This window comes from Rousettus aegyptiacus, unplaced genomic scaffold, assembly GCF_014176215.1.
Source record: "Rousettus aegyptiacus isolate mRouAeg1 unplaced genomic scaffold, mRouAeg1.p scaffold_m13_p_4, whole genome shotgun sequence".
Classification (NCBI taxonomy): Eukaryota; Metazoa; Chordata; class Mammalia; order Chiroptera; family Pteropodidae; genus Rousettus; species Rousettus aegyptiacus.
In genome coordinates this window covers 64325177-64340359 of record NW_023416307.1, presented here as the reverse complement: position 1 = coordinate 64340359, position 15183 = coordinate 64325177, and the positions used below count along the sequence as shown (strand labels likewise).

Below are 15183 nucleotides of genomic sequence, written 5' to 3'. Positions count from 1 at the left end.
AGTTGGGAGAAATAGAGCTGATGATCACCGAAGATTCAGGACATATCTGACCAACTTGTTTGTAACTCAGTCTTGAGCTTTATGCTAGGACTCGACTTACGTGGGAGTTATGGCCACCAGACAGTCTTTAAGCTGGCCACTGATGTCAGTCCTCCTCTCCTATGTTTAGGATGGACAGGATCAGAGCCAGCCACCAAAGCTCTTTCTTTTCTTCCATCAATGACTACATTGTCACCTCCCTGCCTCTAGCTATGCTAACTGTAACATTTGTAGAAATTAGAAAAAAAAATGTTCTTATCCATAAAAGTTTAGAAAGCCTTGGCTAGAATAGCAGGCACAGTGTCTGGCAAACATTATGTACTCAGATATCTGTTGAACGGGTGAAACGTATGACACACATACCAGCTGCTCACACTTTTCACCACCAATAGGCCTCCAGGCCTGCATCACGCAGGATTAGTCTTCACCAAATGGATGAGTGAGCTCAGAGGAGGAGTCGAGTGAGTTACTCATCTTGCAACACTGTCAAGGTTTTGCCTCTGCCTCTGAGTCTTTCCTGCTTTTGTGATCTCTTCAGCTTCTTGGGTCCTGTCTCCCACACTCCCTTCAGTTTCTGCATCAGAGTTTCCCATGGTTTATGTGGACAAAGGCCCTTGAACCTCATCTTGCTCTCAAGCAATATTTCCCTTGAGTTCTATAATTTACCTGGCTTGTCCTTGATTGCTTGAAATCTTACGCTTTGCTTGAATTTTCTGGGCATTCTATTTAGTTTCCTTAAGATCCCTTCCTCTCCTAGCCCTGAAGTCAGATTATACCAGCGGATTAAATCAAGGCATTCTGATACAGTCTGCACTCACACAGAACACTCACATCTAAAAGGTTTGGGATGCTATTTGTGATATTTTGTAAGATATGCTCATTTCTCCTGTCCGGATGTACCTATTATAGTGATTATGAATCATTAACTAAAACTTGTGAATAGCTCGCCCCTCCTTCCAGCCCGCCTCTTCTTTTTTCAGCCCCTTCAACAGCTCCTGTCTAGTCTTCCGTTCTTTCTTCTCCAGCCCTAGCTGTTTGGATCTCTGGCTTCCTTTGCACTAAGATTATTATAATTGGTGAACAGCTCTACGACATTCAGATGTACCTGATGAGATGCAGACTCTCTGAGGATTCATTTTTCCTTAGCTGGGTTTATTAATAGACACAGATTTGACGTTACCTGAAATGAGTTTTTTTTTTTTAACTGCACAAGGAGACATTTATTTTTGTTCCTCGTGGAAGGAAGTAGGGCAAATATCAAGGCCCAATGTTTTTGCCCTTCATCAAAAAAAATTTTTTTAGACACTGACTCAGAGGCTCTTAAAGTAGACCAGAATTCATCACCACAGTCAGTCCTAGAGAGGAAAGTGCCAGTGAGTGAGAGCAAAGAAAATTCAAAGCGCACAGAGGGCCAAATTTGGCTGACATCCTCATTAAAAAAAATGACCTCTGTGGGAGTTTTGTCTGAAAATGGACTATGGGAAATAGGCCAGTTCGATTATACATGTTAACAGGGTTTTGAAAAATTAACAAATACATTCTAAGCAAGTTGACAACTGAATCTCAGACTCAAATGATTTTCCTTGCTAACATATGGCATTGACTTAAGAGAACAGCTCAGGTAATATAATCATGGTTAATTCCATGTGTTTATAATTGTGCCTTTGATCTACAGAGTGTGAAGTCCTTTGCCAACATCAGCTTTCTGATCTTCCTTACCACCTTCTGTGACATGTATACGGCTGCTTTTACCCCCTTGCTTCGCTGAGAAGCTAAGAAGTGGAATGTCTAGTCATCGGCTTGTAATGATGAAGCTCAGAAAATATCCTGCCACCCATGAGTCCTGTCTAATTCAGTTTCCTAATAGGACTCAGCTGCTTCAACAAGGATTCAGTAAGCAGCTTAGCTCTTGGGTTGCTCCTCCCCGGACAAGTGGCTACGGGTACAGGCAGGGGGTATGTAAAAACTTCACTCTCATCTGACATTAATTTTAATGTACAACATCATATTTAATTCTTTCCCTCTACTATTTAGCATTATCTGTTTCTTGAATTCCCAAGAAATTTTATATACAAAGACCCGGACAATATACACAGTAATTGTACATACAGTTATGTTTTGTGTATGTCTTTTTTGAGTCTTGTATTAGAGTAGAAGCTGCTCAAATATTTTTTTAAATCATAAAAATTGACAGTAATTATGTAAAGGTATTCCTTAACAGTAACAGTGGTGAGCTTACTAGAAGGATTCTAGTGTAAGGTTAGACTAAGTTTCTTTGGTAATATTCCAAGAGGGGTCATAAAAGTAGTCAAACACAAGTTCTGTTCAGTCAAGAGTTTTGAAATACACAACCTTTGCCTATCAAAATAATCTTAAATACCTAAAATTTTCTATTTCTTCATCTTTCTCTGAAAGCTTTCTTTCAAGTTCTTTTTTAGTTTCCAAGAGTTCAAACTGGAAACGAAGAATCTTGCTTTCATTACGTTCCAGAGCTCCCTGAAACACATAAATAAAAAGCACTAAATTAAGTCCACTTTGAGACAAAAGTTTTTTTCTTCTCAAAATGTATGTCACTAATGCAGCTTTCTTTAAATGTACTGGGAGAAATCTTAGTTCAAATCAGGTCCTTGAAGATGGGAACAGGATGAGAGACAAGTGATTACTTTTATTTGTCATGTCACTTATAACTTTGACATTCTTAGGGTTTTTAGCTATAGTTCAAGGACTAGAGTTCTAAAACCTTTTTAAAGTAGAAAATCTCAATCTTGTCTGACTATATCTCAACTTTTTAATTTATTACTCTTGACTTTTTCTAATTAATTCCATCTTTGGGATGAATAAATAAAAGTATCAAAGCTAGAACAAGGAAGGTGATAATTCCACATGGAATCTTTCAATTCTAGATACCATGGAAAAATAGAGAAAAAGTTAAAAGCATTCAAAGAGCAAGAAACAGGATAGTGTCCCAATACTGTCATATGGAGAATAAAGGAATTTAGGATGTATATGATGCGTAACACTCAGTGTGAGCCATTATCACCATAATTATTAGTGCTACATCAAATGGATTACTTTGACAGGTAGGGTGATCCCCTGCCCCTTTGAATATTTAAATATAAGGCAATTACTGCCAGGGTTATTATAAAGTGAGTTGAGTTTAAAAGTGTAGATTTGATTAAATTTTTAAAGCCTGTTTCAAAGATAAAATTTATATGGAACAAAAATTTATATGGAGGCTACTGAAGAGGATATTTATGAAGGGAATAGGGTGACTGACAATCTATTGGTCAGTTAACAATTGACAGACAATCCTGAAGGCAGGAGTAATTTTTATAGCAGCCACTCTTGAGGAGTGCTTAGCACATACCAAAAATAAAAACAGTAGCAATTTCAAAATAAAAATAAGAAAGATGTTGGAAATTTTAATATGGCTTAAGGCTTTGCTACTGTTCTCTACCTTCAATATAAAAGAAAATAAATCAAAATCGAATGCTTGGATAACAATTTTCTCTTAGGGAACAGCACCTTTCCTTCCTTCAGGGGAAACTGTCACCCCTCACCCTCCAGATTGTACTGAGAAAGTGAATCTTTGAGAAAGTGACCTGGGATAATTTGAGTTTTGTGACTCCAAAAATAATCTGATAAAGTTTCTCATAAAGGCTCACCCAGGAAAATAAATAAACCAATTTTACAAATACACGTCCAAGCTGATGAAGTATTTACGAATGCGGCTGAAGACAAAACTTGAGAAAATTCGAATAGGATGCCATCTAGTGGTGCTAAATGGTATGCATGCTCTAGCCTTAGTCTCGCCTTTGATATGCTAGTCAATTTAATAGAAGATGTCTCCACATTATTCAGGACTAAAACCATCCCTGCCCAATCATATCTCATTAGGTTGTCATGGTGCTTGAAATTTCTACCATAGGAGTTGCTTCTTTGGGTTAAGGTGGTAGCTCTGGAAACTCTCCACCTAGGATGGCCAGAGAACCAAAAGGAATAAATGTATGAAACAAGGTTTACCAATTTTACAAGGACCACCACACTGCTAATTGAAAGGATTCTATATAAAATGTAGAACGCTGTCGCTATAAGAAACGTCCAAACCTGTAGGGGATTTTTATGAGTTTATTTGAGCCACGCTGACGACAATTGCTGAGTATAGATTGAGAAAATGCTCTAGAGAATGGCAGTCTTGCAGCTTATTTTCTACATTAGCATAAAAGGAGCAAACATGGGGAGGGTTATATGAAATCCTTTGGTGGTAGATTAAGGGGACAGGAGAAAGCAAAGTGAGGAAATCTCTGGGATTGAATAAAAAGTGAAATGGAGTGACTCACTTCTTTTACATCGGTGGGTAAAGAAGAGTTAACAATTAGCATTTATAGCACATAGAGATGGTATGTGAGAAATAAGATAACCATGAGGGGTTCTGTGGTCTCATGCTCTGGTGCTGGTGGTTGTACCCTGACTGGTTTAAAAAAGATTACTCTGAGATTTCTCAGATGCTAAAAGGCAACAGACAGGCTCCCTTGAGGAAAAGATTGACCTTTGTCAAGGCAGCTACAGGCCTAAGACTTGACTACCTGCCATGACCTGCTTTTAGGTTAGGAATTTTTATGTTCACACCATCCTATGTGGTAACTTTCAGACTCTGAGTTTGTAAGGCCTGCCATTCAGGCCTCCCCTGAGCTTGTCAGATTTAGTATGTGGCCTCCTTATTGTCTACACCTTGGAAAATAATTATGCATAAAAAGGCAAGAGCAGTGTCCACTTGACAACTCTACATGCAGGATAATATGGGCAAGGCTTCTTACAGAAATGTAGTGGTAAAATAAATTTAACAGACGCTGCTCAGCATAAAGCGGTCCTTTAGAGTCTAGTTTTGCATTATCACACTTCCAAAAGGCCCTGTCTAAAACTAACTGCTGTGCCTTTTAAAAATCATTTTCTCTATTGGAGGGTAAGTGGGTGGGGCTTCATTTTAATGTGACTGGGTGCTCATTCAAAGAGTGGGTCAAGAAAATGAAGTTTAGCTGTGAGAAAAGAGGTTTTGCAGAGCTTGTTAACTACTTAATGAGCGTGGGAGGATGACTTCCTTTTAAGTTTTGCCCTCTTTGGCAAAAGGTTTTTCAACCACTAGCAAATACCTAGGGATAAAATCTGAGATTTTTCCTGAACTTTTAATCCATTTAACACTGAAAACACTCCTGTCAAACAACCTTTTTTTGTTTGATAAAATAAAGTGTTTTGACCAATTGTTCAGAGAGGAGGAAGTATGAAGATTTTTATTCATTCAACGTTCAACAAATACTTATTGAACCTCTCCTACACAAGGCAGTGTTCTAGGCCACTGCCTCTCAAATGTTAATGTGAGTATGAAACACCAAGAGATCTTGTTAAAATGCAGATTCTGATTCCACAGAGCTAGGGAAAGGCCTGAGAATCTAAATTTCTAACATGCTGCCTGGTGATGCCTGTGCAGCTGGTCCTTGGGCCACATTTTGAGTAGTGAAGGTCTAGGCACTGGGGATAAATTGGTGAACAAGTAAACATGGTTCCTCGGTTCTTGTTTGCATTACAACCAGGAGATTTGTGTCCACTATTGCTTATCCTACTCTCTTAGCCTCAATTTCCTCATTTGTAAAAAGAGACAATAGTTTGCTAGGGTGATTACATAAAATAATGCATAACAAGCACTTGGCATAGTGCCTAGCATGTAGTTAACACGAATAAATATCACTGTGTTATTGTTGTTGTTATTACTAGAATGCAGATCTTCTGTTCTGTCACAAGAAAAACCTTTGCTCCCTGAAGGTTAAATACCTCTGCTTCTTCCAGTGCCACCTGGACTTCAGTCTTCTCTTGTTCAATTCGTTTCTTGACCGTTTCCATTTCACTTAGGTTCTTTTTTCCTTCTTTCACCTGATTCATCAGATTAGAAATCTCTTCTGGAAAGGAAAAAAAAGCAAAGTTAGTGAAAGGAACCAGTCTCAGATGCATGATATCGAGCACAACAGACTACTCCCAAAGTTCCACTGGGACTGTGGTCATGCCATCCTTGGTAAACGAATGGCAAAGCCACCACTAGCCCACACGGGGCTTCGAATTAGACAAAGGTATCTCTTCAATATAGTTTGTCATCTGTCAGAAAGTTGCCTACAGCAACTGGTGAGGATGGTGCCTTTTAGAGGATTGTGCAGTGAACAACCTGCACTACTTTACATGATGGTCCTGCTCTCCAGAGCCATGCCAGATTCTGCCTGGCGGTGCTCCAAAACACAGACCTGGAATCCTTACACTTTCAGTGTAAGAGCTTAGCTATCACTACCAGTGGTTGCTGTTTTGTCAGCTGCCACTCAGTAACAGGATAGGAACTTAAGCATAAACTGGGTCATTGTCTGCCAGAAACCAATGCAATGTGCCCAGATAGACCAAAGATCTTGAGGGAGCTCAAGCACTTGAGGGTTTGTGGGTAGCTCTCATAAACACAAGCCTTTGACAGAGTATGGAGTCCATAAGTGACAAAACCTCCATGGCCTTATATTGCTATTGTTGTCAGTTCCACCTCTTTGGGAAGAAAACCTCAAGGACCTAAGAGGTGCGGATTAAGGCCAAGCAGCTCTGGGAATTACCCACAGTCCAGAGGCAGTAGAATGAGTTCAAGAGCGTGCCTGCCCCCCTGATTCAGAGATCACAGGCTGTGGTGTGACAATGACAAGAATTTTTAAGTTACAAAAGGAAACATGTTAGATGGTAATTATCATGTGAATAACAAATCCTTCCCTGTAAGTGCTCTCCAGAAGAGGGGCTCCCAGGAGAAAACTCAGGTTAATGGTTCTCCAATGGGACCACACCTTAGAATCACTTAAAGAGCTTTTGAAAAAAGACCTCTGCCCAAGTCCCGTCCCAGGCCAACTGTGGTCCCCAGACCAGCAGCACTGGCCTCACATTGGAACTTGTTAGCAATGCGAATTCTCAGACACCCTCCTGTACCTACTGAGTCAGAAACTCTGGGGATGAGGCCCAGCCAACTGTGTTTTAACAAGCCCCCCAGGGGATTCAGATGCAGCTAGTGTTTTCTAACCACTGTTCCAGCACCTCTCACATGCGTATTCAGTGACCTGATCGTGGACTTTGTAGGTCAACACAGAAAGCAAGTTTTATTTATGGCTCCAATAGTAATGAACTTACTCCCAGGGCATCTCAGGGTTCTCAAACACATCACTGTAGGTGACAGTGTAAGTCGGCAGCCTCTTTGAAGAGCTGCTTGGCAGTGTCTCAAAATTTAAAAATTCATTTCTTTAACCCAGCAATTTCATTTCTAGGACTCGATCCTAAAATATTTTTACATGTCCACAAATTATGTGCAGAGATGTACAATATAAGATTACTTATAATTGCGAAAAATCATATCTAAAATGAATAAGTTCTACGTAAATAAGTTAGTCATCTTTATTATAAAATGCGATGCAGCTATTAGCAATCACGTGGTAAGTCTCCATGCATAGGCATGCAAAGAATCACGGGGCACATGGGAAAGTGTCATAGCTCAGTAGTTAAGTGTGTACATGCCAGAATCAAGCTGGCTCGGCTCAAGCCTCAGATTTGCTACTTGTCTGTTGTGATTTTGGATAAGTTCTTGACCTTACATGACTCAATATTAATCTGCATTTTATAGATAAGGAAATTAACACATAGGATAGTTCTGAGTATTAAACAACGAATAGTTGTATATAAAACAATGCCTAGCATTTAGTATTTGTTAAATTAGAAAATATATTGAGAAATACAAAAGTAAATGGCGTAGAATAATTTGTAATTTGAGTTAAAAAAAATTCGTGCAATGATATATGCATGGTCAGTCTTGGTAAGGCCATGGATATAGAGAAATTCTTAATGGTGGCTTCCTTTACAGAGTGGAATTGGGGCTAAAGATAGAAAGACAGTCTCATTTTTAGAATTTTTTAAAAATAATATCTTTAGTAACTTTTTTTTAAGTATTAAAAATGGCAAAGTCAAAACCTGAGTGGAACCATGCCCACGAAGGACACCCTTGCCCTTGAAGCCGGGGCTCTCTCTGGGCTTCTAGCTCCTGCTCCGGTCCAAGCCTGGCTCAGAGTACCTTGGAGGTTCTTGTTCTCCCTCTGGAGGGTCTCCTGGTTCATGGTGCTCTCCTCGAAGGCATTTCTGAGCTTGAGGAGCTCGGTGCTGAGGGCCCGGGCCTCCTTCTGAGAGGCGTCCAGCATCATCTGAGACTCCTCGTGCCTCTGCCTCCAGTCGTCCAGGCACTTGTCAAAGTGCTGCTGCTTCTGGTCTAGTGCAGCTGCCATGGAGCGAGCCTTTCCAAGGTCCGACAGGGCGTCCCCAAGCTCAAGCTGCAGGTGGTGCCTGGCCCTCTCCAACGAGGCATTTCTGGCATTGGCCACCCCTACGGCTTCAGCAGCCTCCTGCAACCTAATTGCCAGCTTCTTCCTGAGAAGGGGAGACCCAAAGAGCAAGCGAAGCTTCAGTTTTCAAGAGCTCATCCAGTGTGTCCTTGATTAAAGACAGTGCTTGATGCAAAATAGGGTGGCCCCTGATGTCGGCTTAACAGGATAAAGCAAAAACAGCTTACGGCTGACAATGACCTCCTCGGGCCTATAGAACCCAGTTATCTACTGGCCATCATACCCTGGCTCCTGTGTTTACAGGTCCTTTATCTTCTCCTACACTTTGCCAACCTGGACTTGGAACTCAGGATCTCTGAATCCCTGTATGTATTTTCTTACTTTAAACTTTATAAGCAATTAGGCTTTACTGATGACTTCATAAGAAATGGGAGAAAGAGAAAGATTGCACAGCCAGTCTCTAAAGAGCTCCTTGGCTACGCTGCTTCCCAAGAACATTCTTTGGCTCTTTCCTGCTCATTCTCCTTCCCTCTTATCATGTGGCTCCTAAACATGCCAAAATTTTCTTTGAATGTTTTTTCTACCGTGCACACACAAATCCATCCCATCGTTATGCTCATGTAATAGGTCCCACTACTCTTAGGAGGTACTTAGCCCTGATCTACATCCCCTGAAATGGAGTGGTTTATTAAAGGGCTGCTTCCAGTGCCCTCACAATACAGCATTTTTGGGCTCTCTAATGGATGAAATGTGTTCTCCTGCTCATGTCTCCTGCAGCGACACTGGCAGTGCCATTCTTAGTCATGTATCACATGTCTTAGGTGAAAAGTACTGTATGTACCACAGCTTTTTCCAATTTACTGTTATGAAACAGAAGAAGTTCCCTGGGAATTCACATATGCCATACAACTAAACAGAGCAATGTGGTCACAAAGCCCCTTTGATAGAATCCTGCAAGAAATAAGTGTGTATTCAGGATCCAGGAAGGAGCCGGGCTCTAATGATTACTCTTTACTTACTGGCTTTCTAAATAGTCACTTTATGTCTCTCATCCATTTTTACTTAACTGTTAGGAGGTTCTGATGTACCACCACATGACGACTATACTTACTGGTACCATATTATATACTTGGAAGTTGCTATGATAGTAAAGCTTTAATGTTCTCACCATAACGACAACAAAAGATAATTACATGGGGTAAAGGATGTGTTAACTAATCTTATTGGAGCACAGATTTCACAATATGTACATGTATCAACTCATCACATTGTGTATACCTTAAACTTATACAATGTTATATGTCAATTCTATCTTAATAAAGCTAAAAAAAAAAAAAAACAGGAGATTCTGATGTTTTACCCCACCTAAAAGAGGAGTCTTATAAAATAATTACATGTGTTTTCACTATTTTTGAAATGCTACATGGTATCAGAAAATAGGAATTCTCTTTTGGGTGACCAACCATGCTGGTTTGCCTGGAATCAAAGGGGTTTCACCAGGGCACAGTACTAAAATCAAGCTAACCCAAGAAAAACTGGACAAGTTAGTCACCCTCATTTCACGATGTTGTTGTTCTACATTAATACTGCTACCATTTTGCTCCTTGACTTGCCAACCATAAGTACCTACCTAGTTGTCTAAAATATTCAAGAGACTATGGGAGATTAAGAAACCACATCCCTATCCTTGAGGCACATAGTACTCAAAAGCAGTAAACTGGGTCTCAGGTGAGCTAGATTCCAGTAAACTAACTCATATGAACCTGAGCCTGGAAACCAAAGCAGACAGATTCTCAACTTTCTAATGGAAAAACAAATAGAATCCTTAATTTTTTTTGTGGTTCTACCTTCCTGAGGTGATTGAGAGAGAAAACATAATAAAGACAATGCTTTATTTAATCGATGTTTAACTAAATTTAAAGCAAAAATGGTATTTGGATATTACCATGCTTGGCAATTATTTTTCTTTAGTTGTCATGTACAACTGAACAATTTATTAGTTCCATAAATCCATGTGATCATAAAGTAGTTTATATACTTTCCACCTTTTCTACCTCTCAAAAAAGACCATCAAACAGAATGACTGCTGGGCACTTTCACTCAAATTCTTTAATCATTAGAAGAACAAAAAAAAAAAAACATCTTATTTGAGAAGCAAATGCCATATTTTGAATATGAAGAGCCATTTCAATTGAAAGCCCTACTTTTCTATGGTTCACAGTTTGTAAAACACCTACTGCAGGTATTTTTGTATCTGCCATCCCAAAGCCCTTTTTAAGTTACTGTGGCTATAGAGATGGATCACTTGGTACCCATTCTGGGACAGAATAGAGCAGCTGTTCAACAACTGCACAGCAATACATCTCAAAGATTTAAGTGAAGAACTAAAAAACAATATCTTTGGTGGAAGCTAAAAAGAAATGTATTAATCTGCCCTCGATTTTTGCCAAGCTACCAAGCCAGGGACACATTCTTTTGAGTAAATCTTTAATGATTATAAGCTGAAGTTAGTTTGACATTTTCTCTCAAAGATACACAGTCCTTCGATTGCTGAGAAAAATGCTTCATTGCTACACACTGGTACCAAGTCATGACTCATTTGGGCCCCAAATTTATGTAGTTTCTGAGAAGAACTTCTAAAGCCTTTATGTAGTGTTAGCTAGAAAACTGATATTCTAACTCTAGAGGTACTCTAAGGGCGATTTCTTTTCAAAGAAATCACTGTCCCATAAAGCATGATCCTAATGTGTTTCCAACCATCCCCATCCATCTCCACAGACTACTTTGTAGCCTATGAGTTGTATGCCATGGACATAATGACTTTAATGTATGGAGACCTGTACATACATGGACTCAATTATTTTGGCGTTCCAAATAAAATATAGTGTTTTAAGTGCCAGCCCATTTTCGAACTATAGCTCAAAGTCACATCTTTTTTGAAGACTTCCCTTGTGCCACTAGAAAGAGCCTTTTTACAACTTCACTGTAGTCTTTATCATTTTGTGTTATAATTTTTATTTTGTTAGCCCTACTAGAGCACGTCCTTCTTGTCAGTGGTGACTTTTCAGCTTAGGTCCTGGGCTTGTTCATGTACTTGGCAAGTATTCGTTAAACGCATGCATGAGGCTTTAAAGACACAGTCACTATTCTCATATTTCTCTGTGTAACTGACTCCAGTTCAGGGTAGCCTTGCTCTACTCACTTGGCATCCTCCAAGTCTTCAGTTCTCTGGATGGTGTCATCTTCATACTTCATTCTCCACTGAACCACATCAGCACTGCCTTTGGAGAGGGCCCGGAGCAACTCAGCCTTGGCCTCATGTTCTTCCTCATATTGCTCTCGTAGAAGGTCATAGTCACGCTTGGCTGACCGCAGGGCCTGCGCCAGTGCACTCTGTGACTATATGGGACACAACATACATTGGAAAAAGTCATCATTGACAACAAAGGCTTGGAGGTGACTTTTTTTTTTTTTTTTTAGGATAAGGTTAATAACAGCCTGCTACAAATTCAAGCTAAACCTGAACCAAGTAAGATAATACCAGGAAGAGAATTTGGGACAAGATGAGAAAGAATGGAGTATCTAATTGCTGCTTTTAAAACAGGAAAGAAAGTTCTATTTGGGGAAATGCCAGCCTGACTATGTGGGCTTCAACAATAGACAGGCCTGTAGCTCTGGAAATATTGTAGAATGCAAGGGTAGCAAGGAGGACATTGACTATTGTTCAGGCAATATGATTCATAGTTAGCAATATATAAGATTTAGATCTTGTTGGACTAGAAAGGACCACTGAGATTTAGTCTAGCCTTTTCATTCCATTGATGAGAAAAACAAAATCTTTTTCTTTCACAAGTCTATCTGAGAACTTTATCTCACCACATTAACACAGAACTATCCAATAGAGTTTTCTTTAGTGATGAAAACATCCTATGTGTACACTGTGCAATGTGGTAACCACTGGTCATGAATACTCACAATATCCCCAGTCAATGTGTGGCCAAAACTGAATTTTATTAAATTTTAATTAACATCCATTTAAATTCGGGTAGGTACCTGTAGTGTAGCAGTGGCTACTGTATTTACTGAACAGCAGAGCTAGGTTTAGTGAACATTTTTGACACTTACATGGTGGTCTGGTTAACATAGCAATGTAATTCCTAAGAAATGATCTAGCTTAGTGGGAAGAACGAGGGTCTCTCTGCCAGTGCTCATGTGTCCTTTGTGCAAATTAGAAAAAGCCATATTTGTTGGTAGATGCAGCTCTGAGAGTATGAGGTAGTTAATAGCACCCTCAGCCGGATACCCTTAGATGGTGAATGAGGAGTAACAATACATCATGACCCTGAGAAGGGTGCAGGTTTTGGAACCTGATAAATTTGGCTTCTAATCTCAACACTTTGCTTTATTTAATATATATATATATATTTGAGCACCTGTTCTAGGCATTAGTGTTTCAGAAGTAAATGGGATAAGGAGAAAGTCTTTGCCCTGAAGAGACAAAAAGGAGTGAGCGGATACACACAAAGAAATCATGTAAGCAAATTAATAAATAAAATAGCTAACAGCAGTAAGACAATAAAATAGACTGACACGATGTAGAATGTTTAGTTTCCTCTCATCATCCCCAAAGACTTTGGGGAAGGAAGGGCCTTCAAGCAGTGGGAACAGCAGCTACCAAAGTCCTAGGGCAGGAAAGATGGTGGCTTTTGAAAAGGCAGAGAGGAGGACACAGTGACTAGAGGGGAGTAAATGAGGGAAGCAGATGCACGAGGTAAAGTCACAGGAGGAGGCTGGAACCTGAGCAAGGGGGCCTTGTAGGCCAATTGGAAGCCACTGGGAAGGCAGCCAGAATGATGTTCTAAAATATAAATCAAATCATCTCACTACCTGCTTAAATTCCTTCACAGTCTACTACTAGCTGTATAACCTTGGGCAAGTTATTTGTCACCTCAGAGTTTGGTTTCTTCATGCTTTACAAGACATGCTTTCTGGCTGCTGTATAAGACTTACATGAAGATTGAGACAACATAAGAGAGGTATCTAGCATAATATTTGATGCATAAATCATGATTGTAATTTTAAGTTTATATATAATATGGAAAATAAGGTAAGTAGAGGGAATAAAATAAAATATTTAAAAACAGAAATCTGAAGAATCGATGATCTTCACCCTCAGAGTAGATGCTTTTGCAGTAAGATTATATATACATCATGTACTGTGGGGTCTTAGTAACAAGATGCATTAAAGACAAACTAAGAATGGGCTTGAACTACAAGGGCTCAAAGAATTCATCTTTCACTTTGGTCACTATAATTTCACCTTAAGGAACCACTTTTACTAGGGTCACCTACTAGCAACATTATATTTTCTCTTAGGAAGAAATTACTAATATCTATATCTACTGACAGTTAAAAAGTAATATTGAGCTAAGTCAGCCCCATTAATTTCATTCTGGTCTTTTATTTAATTCCACTTGGTGAAATTCAAAATCAAAGATTTATAAAGAGCCTTCCTGACTTTCTGTTCAAATAGTAGTGCAAAATGGAAACATCATTTGCTTGCTCTAAACCTGATAAACGAAAGAAGCAATCTTAAGCACTGAAAAAGACCCTTCTGTGATCAGAGTCCTTTCCGGTACATACGGGTTCCAACAAGTTTTCCCATAACTTCTAGAGCACTCTTCCTTCTTCTTTTACATGAGAAGATATTCAGGCTGACCCACTGAGCACCTTTTAACATACAGTCAAGCTACAGGTGAGAAATAATAAATGCATTACTTTAGTTTCCTCTTCCAGTTGCCCATTCAGTTCTTCAATTTGCTGAGTGAAAGTGCTCTTCTCCCTGGAAAGTTGGTTTATCAGAGCCTCCTTTTCTTCCAGCTTCCTAAGGAACTCGCCTACATAAAGATTTCACAAAGTAAGTCATTCATGGTCTTCCTCACACACTGCCTCATCCAGAGAAGCCAGAATGACTCCTACCAACATATTTCTGATATTTAGAAAGGGTATGAAAGTCCAGTTACCAACAATGCTCTTTCCCAAGACTCACAAGAGAGCCCTAACAAAGAACTGATTTTTAGTAGTAAGTATGAGTTGATAACAGAAAATATTAGCTACCACTTATTGATAATGTTCTATGCAGTATGTATTTTGTGCATATCATCTATTTTAATTCCCATAACTCCTTGATAACTTTGGTATTAGACTACCCATTTTGAAAATGGAGAAACAGGGCAGCTTAATACGATTGAGATACCAACATGCACAGCCAGTAATTGGTGGAGGTATTTCAAGAGCACATTCTTTCTTCTATGCCATGTTTATTAACTGTGGCTCTATATAATTTTTAGATAATTATACTTCTTGACCTTATTTATAAAATGAGGATAACAACAAAAGACTGTTAATGAAAATTAAATGAGTGTGAATGTATTTTGTAGACTAATTGCTAAATAAATATTATAAGTAGTCATTAAATAGTAGAGAATGTGACCATGAGAAGGGGAAATTCTATTATACTCTAGTCTTACCCTTGCTCATTAGTTTATTTCATTAGTAAAAGACAGAAATGCCTTGGTTATTAGAAATGGTACTAAAAGCTGAGCCAATTCTGAGCAGAGAAGTTGTATAGTGCAATTAGTGTAACAGTAAAGCTCCAAATATTTATGATCCCTACTTCTCTTACTACAACAAGTTCTAAAACTCTCAGTATTATAAGGAAGAACCTGTGTGAGCAAAAGTAGCAATTCTCAAC

At 39.1% G+C, this 15183-nt stretch overlaps 1 protein-coding gene across 4 annotated transcripts in view; it reads right to left on the bottom strand.

Moving 5' to 3' along the window:
* Positions 1-15183, bottom strand: part of MYH15 (myosin heavy chain 15) — a 138043-nt gene that overhangs the window by 24940 nt on the left and 97920 nt on the right. For 3 of the 4 annotated variants that reach the window (XM_036219471.1, XM_036219472.1, XM_036219473.1), the window contains 5 exons: positions 14208-14326; positions 11632-11828; positions 8165-8514; positions 5866-5990; positions 2420-2535 (listed from right to left, as the gene is read on the bottom strand). In XM_036219471.1, the coding sequence (XP_036075364.1) occupies positions 2420-2535; positions 5866-5990; positions 8165-8514; positions 11632-11828; positions 14208-14326 (907 nt within the window). The remainder of the gene's footprint in view (positions 1-2419; positions 2536-5865; positions 5991-8164; positions 8515-11631; positions 11829-14207; positions 14327-15183) is intronic. The other variant, XM_036219474.1, reaches the window with a different exon arrangement.